The sequence below is a fragment of the Schistocerca cancellata genome, chromosome 7 (genome assembly GCF_023864275.1).
Source record: "Schistocerca cancellata isolate TAMUIC-IGC-003103 chromosome 7, iqSchCanc2.1, whole genome shotgun sequence".
Classification (NCBI taxonomy): domain Eukaryota; kingdom Metazoa; phylum Arthropoda; class Insecta; order Orthoptera; family Acrididae; genus Schistocerca; species Schistocerca cancellata.
The window spans coordinates 161,569,151-161,584,049 of NC_064632.1; the positions used below are offsets into that span (position 1 = coordinate 161,569,151).

General features: G+C 43.1%; 1 protein-coding gene across 7 annotated transcripts in view; it reads right to left on the minus strand.

Moving 5' to 3' along the window:
- The window catches only part of LOC126092496 (rho GTPase-activating protein 17-like), a 313,454-nt gene that overhangs the window by 60,774 nt on the left and 237,781 nt on the right, over positions 1-14,899 (minus strand). For all 7 annotated transcript variants that reach the window (XR_007521344.1, XR_007521345.1, XM_049908117.1 and 4 more), the window contains exon 12: positions 5,594-5,840. Coding sequence is in view for 5 of the 7 variants with exons in the window: in XM_049908117.1 (XP_049764074.1) it covers positions 5,594-5,840 (247 nt within the window). In the remaining 2 variants the exon portion in view is untranslated. The remainder of the gene's footprint in view (positions 1-5,593; positions 5,841-14,899) is intronic.

The window sequence follows — 14,899 nt, forward strand, 5'->3', positions numbered from 1 at the left end:
ATCTCGTATTCAATTCAATGCAATGCACACAAAGTGAGTGTCTTTGTGAACCACAGGTGATACTAAACAGTCCTTCAAAACAATGATGAGAATTAAGAATTCATAGCATTAATGAACCGAACAAAAACATAAGACTCAGTGAAATAATATTGGACAACCAATTTGCTCCAAAACAATTGAAAGTGTTTAGGACAAGCCCTTAGTAAGCCTGGAGATACAAAATGTAATGGTTTCTACAATGCAATGAAACAAATTTATTTCATCCAAGATAAGCTGATCCAGTTAAGTAGAACTTTTGCATTTGAAAATTCCACAAGAGAGGATGAGTTTAAGTACATTACACCATTAACAGCATGTTCAGGCCCTACTGATGAAGCTCTGCATCTACTGCAAGGTGAAAAAATATGTATTTTGGAATTTTAGTTCCATGCTTGAGGACTCAACTCAGAGGCATAAAAACAGGAGAACATTCATCTTAAATATTGCAGCACATGGGTGACTTCCTACTGAGAAAGTGTTGAGAAATAGATGATTTGAAGACTTTTTTCACCTTTCTACACCAATGAGAGACAAGCAGCTACTGCAGCACTATCCTGCCCACAAATTAAAAACAAATTGTTCACCTGCATTGCTGTCCATGGTCAAGGAAAGCTTACAACTTCAGACATATAGTAGACCAAGAAATGTTGTAGAAATCGAGTGGGGTGTCTGAAACAGAAGTTGTGACAGAAAAAGTTAATTCATTTTTTTATTTCGAATCAGATTCAGGAGACGCAACTTACAAGGAACCACAAAGTTATGTGCCAAAAAACTGGAGCAGAATACCTGATTTCTGTTTTTTTTGCTGAAGAATACCATGATTTTGAAGGTCTTAGACCACTATCCTGAAGTAATGGTGATTTTCAGAAGAGATAACATGACACTACTTTACCTGGTATCGATAGAATATGTTTTTTTCATATGCCACAATGGCAAATCTTTCGAAGATCTGATAAATATTTTTAAGAAAAGGAACTGTTCTGAAAAGTAATCTAAAAGATCAAAAAGTACATCCACACTATAATTGACAGAGAATTGGAGGAATAAATATTTCTGAATCTAAAAATTATCTTTCATTCTTTTCCCTTTTATTCACAAATAGGAAACAAATATATTTTTAATTTGTGTAAATGAATAACCATTCAAATAAATAATTTCGTTATTTATGACTAAAGAATGATAATTTTTGTCTGTATTTGTGATTCGAATAAATGTTGTCAACCCTACATTTATACTACTCACCACTGTCATCCAAATGTGACTTGAATGTTGTCACAGTCGGATATAACCACTGTATTTCTTAAGGGTGACACCAACACAGGGGCATTCACCGATCAGAAAGACCTAATAGTTCAAATCTTATTAAGTATAACAAGTCAAGAATGATGACCACACAGCCAAGAAGGCAAGAGATATATTCCAAGAGTTGAAGTCTTGAGGCAAAGTGTGTACAATGAAATAAGCACACTGCTAGCACCAATGAATATTAAAAATTCCTGCATTGCAGTGTTAAATCTGAAGGTGACTCAATTCAGCTAAAACTAGTAATGACAGTTCATTAAAATGTGATCTTGAGTGTTTTGTTCTTCAAATAATAGAATACATATATCACAGACTTCTCTTACGACAAAATGCTGCCTTTCTGTGAGAAAAGTCATTTATGGATTTCATTAAGCAGGTTGGCAGTCATACACCAAGACAAAAGCAATCAACTGCACTGCAACCAACAAGTGCTGAATTACATGTGTGTGTGTAGAGTCGCACATGTAGAGTCGAGCAAAACATCATGTCTTCTCACTCATTTGTGCGTTCGACACTGTAATTGCTTCAGTGGACACGGGTACGATGAAACAAATGAAGAATGAGCTTGTAACAAAGCAGGTGGATTCTTTCTATCTGTTATGATTCTCCAGCCACAAAACTAACCAAATTTATTGATTACTTTCATCTTCTTTTCAAGACGTTTACCAGGTGACATATAACACTTAGAAATTTCAAGTTATTCTTCAGACCAAATTGAACTTGAATTTATTATTCACATCGTCATTTCAAGTGTTCTGATTCCATTTGAGTAATTACTTTTTATTAGGGCAATGTTAATTAAAAGTCACAGTTAATTGAAGTTGTTAGGCATTCCCATTTTTCATAAAAGTATTGTAAATTACTGGAAACTTACACAATAATTAACATCAAAGTTTGTGGCTACTGTCAATCCCTGTCGCAGATTTCGTAGCAACCACTACCAGATTTTCAACTCTGACTGCAGACTTTTGTTACTTTAATTTTTCTGTACAATATAACATACAGTAATAGTTAATTATCTCACTAATTAGTACTTTAATGTAAATTAATATGTTTCACAACATTGTGCTCATTCGTATGAGGGGATTCCTATTAGTGTAAGGATAATTGTTCCATGCATCTTTCTGAATTTCTAACGACATTTTCTATAATTCAAAATCATATTAATTCTCATGGTTCATTAAAAACAGTGAATTCCAACTTATCCAAAATTTAAAGTATTATTCTTTTTGAAATAATAGTTTGTTCTTGAGAGTGTCTTTATAAGACAATCTCAGTCAGTCCACATGTAGTGAGCTAACAAGTAACATTTAAATCAGGCATGCTCTCATTATTTGACTCAGATTTATATTATGTACATTCTGAACACAAGAATATACGCACCGGAAACCATGGAACTCATGAACTTTAATTACTTTTGAGTCTCTTCTGTATGTAATATTAATGAACAATCTTTCTGTGTGCTACTGTTGTAATTGTCAGGAGTGTACAATGTTATAGTCATTGACAATAGCTATTGCTGGACTGAAGTTATTTGTGTTAGTAATGGCTGACTTAAAAATGAATCTCTCAAGGACTGTGCTAAATGTAAATTGTGTTGATTACATATAAATGTGAATTTTTTAGTTTGTGCCACTGTGTTTGTGTGTGTGTGTGTGTGTGTTAATGTCAACTAAACTGCTGGTGTCATGTACATTTTTTAACACCACCATTCCACACTTATATGAACTTCCAGCTTTGATGCGATCGAGATTGATGGCACTGTGGAGAGGCTATGAAAACCAGGTCAGTTCCGTCATAAGCAACCTTCTTGACCTCCTGTCTAAAACGTTACGAGTATGAGGCATTTTCTGGACACTGAGATCAATCAACCCAATGATAAAGTTACATTAAGTAGCTGTTTAAAGGAAGTAAGTACCCATTAGCAACTCAAAGACAGTTGGGCTAAACAACTGTCACTGAGTAAGACCACACGCATCTTCCACTCACAGAACTTGTTGGAGCACTGGTGTGCATTTCTGTAATCAAACAGCATGACACGTCTTGTAACTGAACAAGTTAAGCCTGTTCAATAAGAATCACACTACTGTTCATTGCTAAGCTGCTGAGTGAGTTTTGACAGACCCCAACAGAGCACTGAGAAGCAGCTGTTGAATATTAAGGACAAGCAAGGAATATCTTGGTTCTGCAAATGCTGATTAAGAGAATTCCGAAACTGAGGCTACATCCTCACTTTTACTGGAACAATGAATGAGCAACTCGCAGGGAAAAAATGGGATTGAGGTAGCTTTCATACATCTCCCTATTAAAACAACAACCAATCTGCACAGAAGTTAGCATACAACCAAATTTTTCAGTCAAAGAAAAAACATCTACATCTACATGATTACTCTGCAATTCACATTTAAGTGCTTGGCAGACGGTTCATCGAACCACAATCATACTATCTCCCTACCATTCCACTCCCGAACAGCGCGCGGGAAAAACGAACACCTAAACCTTTCTGTTCGAGCTCTGATTTCTCTTATTTTATTTTGATGATCATTCCTACCTATGTAGGTTGGGCTCATATTCATGTGAAATTCCATTCTTTTGTCAAGCACTTCCCAGTATCCACTGAAACTGGAATATCAGCTGACGGAGGACATGGCAATAGCTGTACTCATAAATCCTCTTCCTGCACTAATCACCACAACTATGCTAAAGGACTTTGTCTTCAAGTCTAAAATCCCAAACTGTTCTTAATTTAAACTGTGGCTTTAAAAACTGAGAGGCCACATTAGGATTTAAGTTGTTGCTTGCTTGTGATTTCTTTGAGATTCACAGATGTTCCTGCTTTCAAGTAGTTCTGTCTTAGCTTTTTCTTTTTACAGTGTGAAGTTTGACACAGTTTTGTTTAAACTTGTACATAGTTAACATAAACCGTCCATCCACAAACTTCTGAGACTAATTTTACTCCTGCCGTATAAGTGATGTCAGTGCAGCAATTATGGTGATAGCTCAAACTAATATCTGTAAACAAAAGATGTGCACTCAACCATCACATGTGACCACACAGTAATAAGTACTGGACACACAACTATAGTGTGTCTGCTGAGCACTGTTGGCAAGTAGGATGCACTCAGCCCTTTGAGGCCAATTGAGTAGCTACTTGACTGATATATAGCAATTTCAGTCAAGAGAATTGACAACGGGCGGGAGAGCGGTGTGCTGACCACATGTCCCTCCATATCCACATCCACTGATATCTATCAGCTGAGGATGATTTGGCAGTCGGTCAGTACTGTTGGGCCTTTCAAGGCCTGTTCGGACAGGGAGAGACTGTGGTGTGTCAAAGTTGTGTCACAAACTGCAATGGAGTAAGGATCTGAATATCTCTATATCAAGAATTCATGACATTCTCCAGAATATTTTGAAGAAGAGAAAAATGTGTAGAAAGTTTGTCCTGCATATCGTGTCTCCTGGGGGGGGGGGGGAAAAAACCAACAACACATGGATGCCTGCTGCTTCTCGACTGAAATGATAAACACGGACAACTCTTTCCTCGAAAAAATCACAACTGGCAATGAGAGCTTCTACTATCAATACAAAACTACCATAAAACGACAAGTCCAGAATGGATCTCTGATGGTTTGCCAAAACCAAAGAAGAAAGACGGCGCAAATATGACACGTGACTTTTCTGATTGTTTCACATGGTTGTATAAAAATTCTGTCATTGTACTTCTTTAGGTTGGAGGGGGGGGGGGGGGGGGCGCTAGGTAGGACAATTGAAGCATTAAAACTACCATGTTAACTTTTCCCAATTTTTTATTTAATCCTATCTCAAAACGTTTTGGACTGGCGGGGTATACAATAAAGTTTTTGTTTCTCTGTAATTACATGTTGAAATGCCCTCTCTGTCTGTCTGTCGTGCTCATTTTCTGAAATTACTACATCTTGGATGAATAGTAAGAGCGAAACAATTTACCAAGTGTCCTGATTCTATTTCTGCGTAGGTGTATTTCATTGTAAGTTCATGCTGTTCTCACTACAAACTGAATGTTTATCAAAGTTCTCACAAATTTAATTTGTAATTAAGCGAAAAATTCAAGAGCTGTTGTGAAAGTCAGAAGTAATATAAAAACTACTACATTAAAACTCACACTTGTGATCTGTCTTGAATCTCACATTTTCGTACACTTCGCCAAAAATGTAGGGCATGAATCTTCAAATTCTGTGCATAATGCTACAAAACAAACATTTGTAGGTACCTGCTGTGGTCAGACAGGCTGCTGCTAGACTGTGCCCGCTTCAGGCCACCTGTCGTATCACCCAAGGTGATGTTTTGGCTTTCACCGCTGCTGCTCCGTACATGCCCATAAGTTATCCCTGTAGCAGTTGTAGACGCGGAAGACTGAATGCTGTTCTGGAACACAGCACCACTACCTACACTCAGGGACATTCCACCATTTACGCCACCTGTGGGTTCCCTCGAAAATGTCTGGTAGAAGTCAAGTTCTGGAAAGTCAAAATAATAGAAAAAATTGAAGGCATGTATTTGTGTCCTGCATGACAATAAATAATCTGTGGAGTTTTATCAATGATAACACAAAACCACAAATGTATTAACTAATTGAAACTAACTGGATGTAACATTCTCAAGTGCACCAAATAAAGGTATTTCAAGAATTACATAATAGCTTAACTGTCAGCACTGGTAACAAGAGCCTGCCTCATTTGACAATATGACAATAAATAATTCCACATCTAATGCCTAGTAAAGCACTGTTGGAATCAAACAACATTAACACTGCTGCTTTACTTGTGTTTATTGAGATAATTGCCAGATTTCCAAATTAATATGCATGTTAACGCTCAAAAAGAATGATAAATGAATAGGAAGGATGGTCTACAGTTTGTAACAATACTTTTAGTGCTCCTTGTTAATGTTTACAACAAATCCCATATTCTACTATCTTAACTTTCAGTATACAGTAGAAAGGTTTTATAACATCATGCACATCGACACTGTCCTTGACAGGACAGTTTCAATTCACTATAATTGTCATGTGTCATTCCAAAACACTGGAAAACACATTCATTTAGGTGCATGCTAAAGCATTATAATCCTTAACATTATTCTCATTCAGAGATCACTTGTAAGTGTAGTTCAATTTTTGCCCAGTTTGGAGGTGGTTCACACAGGGTACAAGAAAAGCGGTTTTACTATTATCTTAGGAGGATAATCCCAAAAGTAAGGTCCCCTATTTTTTTATAAGTACAGAACTCCGTTTGTGCGGCGGTTGGTCACACTGTTATGAAGAGTGCTTTAGGCGCTGTGTGTAAACATGTGCATGCTGTGCTGAGGCGCTCAGTCTTGGCTTGGCAGCCATTGAGAATGGAGCTCCCTTTGGATGTTACCACCAAGTGCGAATTGCGCGCAGTTCTTCGGTTTTTGAACACAAAGGGCACTGTGGCGATTGAAATCCATCGCCAATTGACGGAAGTGTATGGTGAGTCGTGCATGGATTTCAAACATGTTCATAAGTGGTACAGAGAATTTGCAGCTGGTCAGACCGAAATTCACGACGAACAAAGGAGTGAGAGACTGTCAATTTCTGAGGAGACAGTGTTGAAGGTTGAGCAAAGCACACGTGAAGATCGGTGGATCACCCTGGATGATCTCTGCATGTTGATTCCCGAGGTTTCCCGAAGCACTGCTCACAGAATTTTAACGGAAACATTGAACTACCGGAAGGCGTGTGCAAGATGGGTGCCACGCATACTGACTGAGGAGCACATGCGGCAATGAGTTGATGTTTCCCGCGCATTTCTTCACCTCCTTGCAGCCGAACGGGACAACTTTCTGGACTCTGTTGTCACGGGTGATGAAACATTTGGCCGGAAAGCGATTCAGCTCCGACGATGAGGTGAAAGAAGAGGTTCGTAACTTTCTGAACAGCATGGCGGTGAGCTGGTACGACATTGGCATACAAAAACTGCCACAGCGTCTACAAAAATGCATCGACAGAAATGGTGATTATGTCGAAAAATAGCTAAATGTTCAAGCTGGTAACTGATGTAAACCATTGTAGAAATAAACAGGTCTATGTACTTACAAAAAAATAGGAGATCTTACTTTTGGGATTACCCTCGTAATAAGAAAGATTATATTCAGTTCCGCATACACAGTTAAAAACTAACATCACAACCTATCTACACCTACTCTGCTCAACCAAAACATTTTGGCCATCAACATACTATCGATATAAACCCGTCCAGGCGACAGCAGTGTCACCTGGCGAGGAATGACTCCTAATAAGGCACACAAACAGTGCGTATGGTATCAGTGAGCTTACTGTTAGTGTGTACCATGGGGAAGGTGCGCAATCTGCAGCGTTCATACCACCCACCTGCGACATCGGCATCCTGTATGACAGGACAGAGATACAGGATGCCTTCATAACAGTGAATGAAACCAAAGCAGATGTTTACAGTATGACTGGGGCAGCTGCCAGAGACAAATACACAGCCTCATGTCTCAGCCAACGGCCGCCAGTGCTCACTACCTGAGCATCACAGGTCAGCAGCAGTGCCACAGGTTACAATCAACAAGCGGACTATTTTCCTATGCCACTCATGTGATCAAAAATAGTCAAGACCCATCCACCAACAGGCCTTTTAAAATGGTGCACCATCAGCCAGAAGGCAGTTCGACATGCCACCCGGACTTTCAGGGATCTGCCATCCCGGCCAAAACATCCATGCGCCACATCTGCTGATCCCGGATCATCAGGAGTGTTATCGTATTTACTCGAATCTAAGCCGCACTTTTTTTCTGGAATTTGTGATCCAAAAAACCGCCTGCGGCTTAGAATCGAGTGCAAAGTAAGCGGTAGTTCTGAAAAATGTTGGTGGGTGCCGCCACAACTAACTTCTGCCGTCGAATATACACTCCTGGAAATGGAAAAAAGAACACATTGACACCGGTGTGTCAGACCCACCATACTTGCTCCGGACACTGCGAGAGGGCTGTACAAGCAATGATCACACGCACGGCACAGCGGACACACCAGGAACCGCGGTGTTGGCCGTCAAATGGCGCTAGCTGCGCGGCATTTGTGCACCGCCGCCGTCAGTGTCAGCCAGTTTGCCGTGGCATACGGAGCTCCATCGCAGTCTTTAACACTGGTAGCATGCCGCGACAGCGTGGACGTGAACCGTATGTGCAGTTGACGGACTTTGAGCGAGGGCGTATAGTGGGCATGCGGGAGGCCGGGTGGACGTACCGCCAAATTGCTCAACACGTGGGGCGTGAGGTCTCCACAGTACATCGATGTTGTCGGCGGAAGGTGCACGTGCCCGTCGACCTGGGACCGGACCGCAGCGACGCACGGATGCACGCCAAGACCGTAGGATCCTACGCAGTGCCGTAGGGGACCGCACCGCCATTTCCCAGCAAATTAGGGACACTGTTGCTCCTGGGGTATCGGCGAGGACCATTCGCAACCGTCTCCATGAAGCTGGGCTACGGTCCCGCACACCGTTAGGCCGTCTTCCGCTCACGCCCCAACATCGTGCAGCCCGCCTCCAGTGGTGTCGCGACAGGCGTGAATGGAGGGACGAATGGAGACGTGTCGTCTTCAGCGATGAGAGTCTCTTCTGCCTTGGTGCTAATGATGTCGTACGCGTGTTTGGCGCCGTGCAGGTGAGCGCCACAACCAGGACTGCATACGACCGAGGCACACAGGGCCAACACCCGGCATCATGGTGTGGGGAGCGATCTCCTTCACTGGCCGTACACCACTGGTGATCGTCGAGGGGACACTGAATAGTGCACGGTACATCCAAACCGTCATCGAACCCATCGTTCTACCATTCCTAGACCGGCAAGGGAACTTGCTGTTCCAACAGGACAATGCACGTCCGCATGTATCCCGTGCCACCCAACGTGCTCTAGAAGGTGTAAGTCAACTACCCTGGCCAGCAAGATCTTCGGATCTGTCCCCCATTGAGCATGTTTGGGACTGGATGAAGCGTCGTCTCACGCGGTCTGCACGTCCAGCACGAACGCTGGTCCAACTGAGGCGCCAGGTGGAAATGGCATGGCAAGCCGTTCCACAGGACTACATCCAGCATCTCTACGATCGTCTCCATGGGAGAATAGCAGCCTGCATTGCTGCGAAAGGTGGATATACACTGTACTAGTGCCGACATTGTGCATGCTCTGTTGCCTGTGTCTATGTGCCTGTGGTTCTGTCAGTGTGATCATGTGATGTATCTGATCCCAGGAATGTGTCAATAAAGTTTCCCCTTCCTGGGACAATGAATTCACGGTGTTCTTATTTCAATTTCCAGGAGTGTATGTAGCGCTACATAGGCATGTTTTGCAGGCATGAAGATAAATACTGGCACCAAAACCTCTGTGAGTAAAAAAAAAAAAAAAAATGTGGAAGTGGAAGACGATCTTTCTTCTCCGCCCCGAGTGTCGACCACTGCATTTTCGTACATTATCCAACGAAGTAAATACAAATTCCGTATTGTTCATCTTCGAATGTAGAAGCATTTCAATGTACTACGAAAATCCGACTGGCAAGACTGTTTGGGTTGTTTGTCAATTGTCAATATGGCCAACTCTACGTTCTGAATTCTTTCCGAACTTTGAGAAGAGATGGTTGCTAATAGGAACTTTTACGAATTGTGATTTACATGCAGTATTCTCTTCACCATAAGAATAATATGAATATAAACATTTTACCATGTATTCTTTCGTGTTTGCTGCTATATCATTTAAATCCTATTTGCCTAATAAACTACGGAACTAGAGTGAGACAACAGCAAACACGGAAGAATATACATATCATGTCATGTTTATATTCGTATTATTCTTATGCCTAATAGTGATACAGTCAGAAATGAAGCACGGCAATTAACTAGATTTTTAAATCTAAGATGACTAATTTCTGTGCAGAATGTAATGTACTAAAGAGGCGTCTGCAAAAATTTTCAAACGGAGAAAAATTTTCGCTGAACTCTCGTTCAGAACATCTTCTATCATACGCAGTCTATTATTTGGTTCTTGTTGATCATTATCAAATAAAGCAGCAGTGTAAGCAACAACAAATAGCAGTCTCTTGCCATTGTTTCCCTAATGAGACGAATCCTCTCTCTCTCTCTCTCTCTCTCTCTCTCTCTCTCTCTCTCTCTCTCTACATCCTTTCGTCTTTCCCTCTCCTTCCCTCTTTCCTGATGAGGCAACAGTTTGTTGCGAAAGTTTGAATTTTGTGTGTATGTTTGTGTTCGTTTGTGTGTCTGTCGACCTGCCAGCACCTTGAAAGACTTACCGTAGGGGGAAAAAAGGACAGGTATACACTCGCACACATATCCATCCGCACATGCACAGACACAAGCAGACATTTGTAAAGGCAAAGAGTTTGGGCAGAGATGTCAGTCGAGGTGGAAGTAAAGAGGCAAAGATGTTGTTGAAAGACAGGTGAGGTATGAGTGGCGGCAACTTGAAATTAGCGGAGGTTGAGGCCTGGCGGATAACAAGAAGTGAGGATATACTGAAGGGCAAGTTCCCATCTCCGGAGTTCTGACAGGTTGGTGTTAGTGGGAAGTATCCAGATAACCCGGACGGTGTAACACTGTGCCAAGATGTGCTGGCCGTGCACCAAGGAATGTTTAGCCACAGGGTGATCCTCATTACCAACAAACACTGTCTGCCTGTGTCCATTCATGCGAATGGACAGTTTGTTGCTGGTCATTCCCACATAGAACGCTTCACAGTGCAGGCAGGTCAGTTGGTAAATCACGTGGGTGCTTTCACACGTGGCTCTGCCTTTAATCCTACTCCTAATGATCCAACTCCCCAAGACACTATCCAAATTGAACCCTGCCTGGAACAGTTCCGTCCTCCGTCACAGCGGGACCCACCTCCTCTTCCTCAAAATCACCCCCTCCAAACCTTCCAGGAATTTCCGACTTCCAGCCTTGCCTCTCAATCCTACATAAAAAATCTTAATCCTACTCCCAACATCACCACTGCTGAAGCCCAAGCTATCCGTGATCTGAAGGCTGACCGTTCCATTATCATTCTTCCGGCGACAAGGGTTCCACGACAGTGGTACTTGATCGTCGGGAGTATGTGGCTGAGGGACTGCGTCAGGTTTCAGACAACACCACATACAAAGTTTGCCAAGGTAATCCCATTCCTGATGTCCAGGCGGAGCTTCAAGGAATCCTCAGAACCTTAGGCCCCCTACAAAACCTTTCGCCTGACTCCATCAACCTCCTGACCCCACCAACACCCCGCACCCCTACCTTCTACCTCCTTCCTAAAATTCATAAACCCAATCATCCCGGCCGCCCCATTGTAGCTGGTTACCAAGCCCCCACAGAACGTATCTCTGCCTACGTAGATCAACACCTTCAACCTATTACATGCAGTCTCCCATCCTTCATCAAAGACACCAACCACTTTCTCGAACGTCTGGAATCCTTACCCAGTCTGTTACCCCCGGAAACCATCCTTGTAACCATTGATGCCACTTCCTTATACACAAATATTCCGCACGTCCAGGGCCTCGCTGCGATGGAGCACTTCCTTTCACGCCGATCACCTGCCACCCTACCTAAAACCTCTTTCCTCATTACCTTAGCCAGCTTCATCCTGACCCACAACTTCTTCACTTTTGAAGGCCAGACCTACCAACAATTAAAGGGAACAGCCATGGGTACCAGGATGGCCCCCTTGTACGCCAACCTATTCATGGGTCGCTTAGAGGAAGCCTTCTTGGTTACCCAGGCCTGCAAACCCAAAGTTTGGTACAGATTTATTGATGACATCTTCATGATCTGGACTCACAGTGAAGAAGAACTTCAGAATTTCCTCTCCAACCTCAACTCCTTTGGTTCCATCAGATTCACCTGGTCCTACTCTAAATCCCATGCCACTTTCCTTGATGTTGACCTCCATCTGTCCAATGGCCAGCTTCACACGTCCGTCCACATCAAACCCACCAACAAGCAACAGTACCTCCATTATGACAGCTGCCACCCATTCCACATCAAACGGTCCCTTCCCTACAGCCTAGGTCTTCGTGGCAAACGAATCTGCTCCAGTCCGGAATCCCTGAACCATTACACCAACAACCTGAAAACAGCTTTCGCATCCCGCAACTACCCTCCCGACCTGGTACAGAAGCAAAAAACCAGAGCCACTTCCTCATCCCTTCAAACCCAGAACCTCCCACAGAAGAACCCCAAAAGTGCCCCACTTGTGACAGGATACTTTCCAGGACTGGATCAGACTCTGAATGTGGTTCTCCAGCAGGGATACGACTTCCTCAAGTCCTGTCCTGAAAAGAGATCAATCCTTCATGAAATCCTCCCCACTCCACCAAGAGTGTCTTTCCGCCGTCCACCTAACCTTCGTAACCTCTTAGTTCATCCCTATGAAATCCCCAAACCACCTTCCCTACCCTCTGGCTCCTACCCTTGTAACCGCCCCCGGTGTAAAACCTGTCCCATGCACCCTCCCACCACCACCTACTCCAGTCCTGTAACCCAGAAGGTGTACACGATCAAAGGCAGAGCCACGTGTGAAAGCACCCACGTGATTTACCAACTGACCTGCCTACACTGTGAAGCGTTCTATGTGGGAATGACCAACAACAAACTGTCCATTCACATGAATGGACACAGGCAGACAGTGTTTGTTGGTAATGAGGATCACCCTGTGGCTAAACATGCCTTGGTGCACGGCCAGCACATCTTGGCACAGTGTTACACCGTTCGGGTTATCTGGATACTTCCCACTAACACCAACCTGTCAGAACTCCGGAGATGGGAACTTGCCCTTCAGTATATCCTCTCTTCTCGTTATCCGCTAGGCCTCAACCTCCGCTAATTTCAAGTTGCCGCCACTCATACCTCACCTGTCTTTCAACAACATCTTTGCCTCTTTACTTCCACCTCGACTGACATCTCTGCCCAAACTCTTTGCCTTTACAAATGTCTGCTTGTGTCTGTGCATGTGCGGATGGATATGTGTGTGTGTGCGAGTGTATACCTGTCCTTTTTTCCCCCTAAGGTAAGTCTTTCCGCTCCCGGGATTGCAATGACTCCTTACCCTCTCCCTTAAAACCCACATCCTTTCGTCTTTCCCTCTCCTTCCCTATTTCCTGATGAAGCAACGGTTTGTTGCGAAAGCTTGAATTTTGTGTGTATGTTTGTATTTGTTTGTGTGTCTATTGACTTGCCAGCGCTTTTGTTTGGTAAGTCTCATCATCTTTGTTTTTATATATATATAAAAACAATGCCGCGAGCGGCGACAGACAATCAGAATGCGACAAACATTGCATGACACAGTACAGTACTGCATTTTCAGCTTAGTGACTTAAACACCTATAACAAAGAGAACGGCACTTATCAGATCAAAGAAAAATAAGCCATCAATTCAAACCAGACGAAGCACGTGAAAAAGGAAGGGTACCAGTATAAATACTGATGGAGAGCCTGACACATAGCAATGAATGGCTACCTGGTAAAGCTTAACTGCTAAGCTTACGATTCGAACCAAACTACTGTAACTGTATCGTCAATTATTCGACCTAATTGTGTCTCATATTACAATGCCCAACTTTGTTTCGATTTGGAGGTGCGGCCTAAAACTTTTCTCTCCCCTCGAATTTCGAGTTTCAAATTTCAGGTGCGGCTTAGATTCGTGAAATTTTTTTTTCCTTGATTTGTAGTCTCATTTTTCAGGTGCGGCTTAGATTCGAGTGTGGCTAAGATTCGAGTAAATACGGTAGATTGGGATTTTGACTCAAGAGAGTTGTGCAACAGTGGTCTAGCCTCCCTCAACAGCTTTGTGGTATTGCTGTGCCGACCACTCTCTAGTAGTTTTATTTCCGTCTCTTCTTTTGTGGATTTTCTAGAGCAAGAAACTTGTGAGGAAAGCAACATAAGGCGAAATCAAGGTGAAACCATGTCCACATGTCGTGCAGTTAGGCAACCACCCCTCATTATAGATGTCGGACATCGCAGGCTGGGCAGACTGGTAAAACACGACAGCAACGAATTGTGGCAGAACTAATGAGACTTTAACACTGGGTTGAGTGTGAGTGTGTCTGAACACACAGTTCACCGAACAGTCCTAATGGCGGGCATCCACAGCCGACGACCCATGCATGTGCCAAAGTTAACACCACGACATCAGCAGCTGTGACTGAATAGGGCACATGATCACTGGCACTGGACATTGGTGCAGTGGCGGAGCATTGCATGGTTGGTCTGACAAATCCCGATACCTTCTTCATCATGCCAAGGGGAGGGCACAAACCCATCATCTTCCACGGGAACAGCTCAGCTCACTAACATCTTTACAGTGAAAGAGAGACAAGCTGGTGGCAGTTCAATTACACTCTGGGGAACATTCACATGGGCACCCCTGGGTTCAGTGGAGCTCATGCTAGGTACCATGATGGCCGAGGAGGACCGTACACTGGTTGCAGACAATGTACACCCTTTCATGATGGTCATGTTTGACCCCCCTCCCCTTACGGGAATTAGGT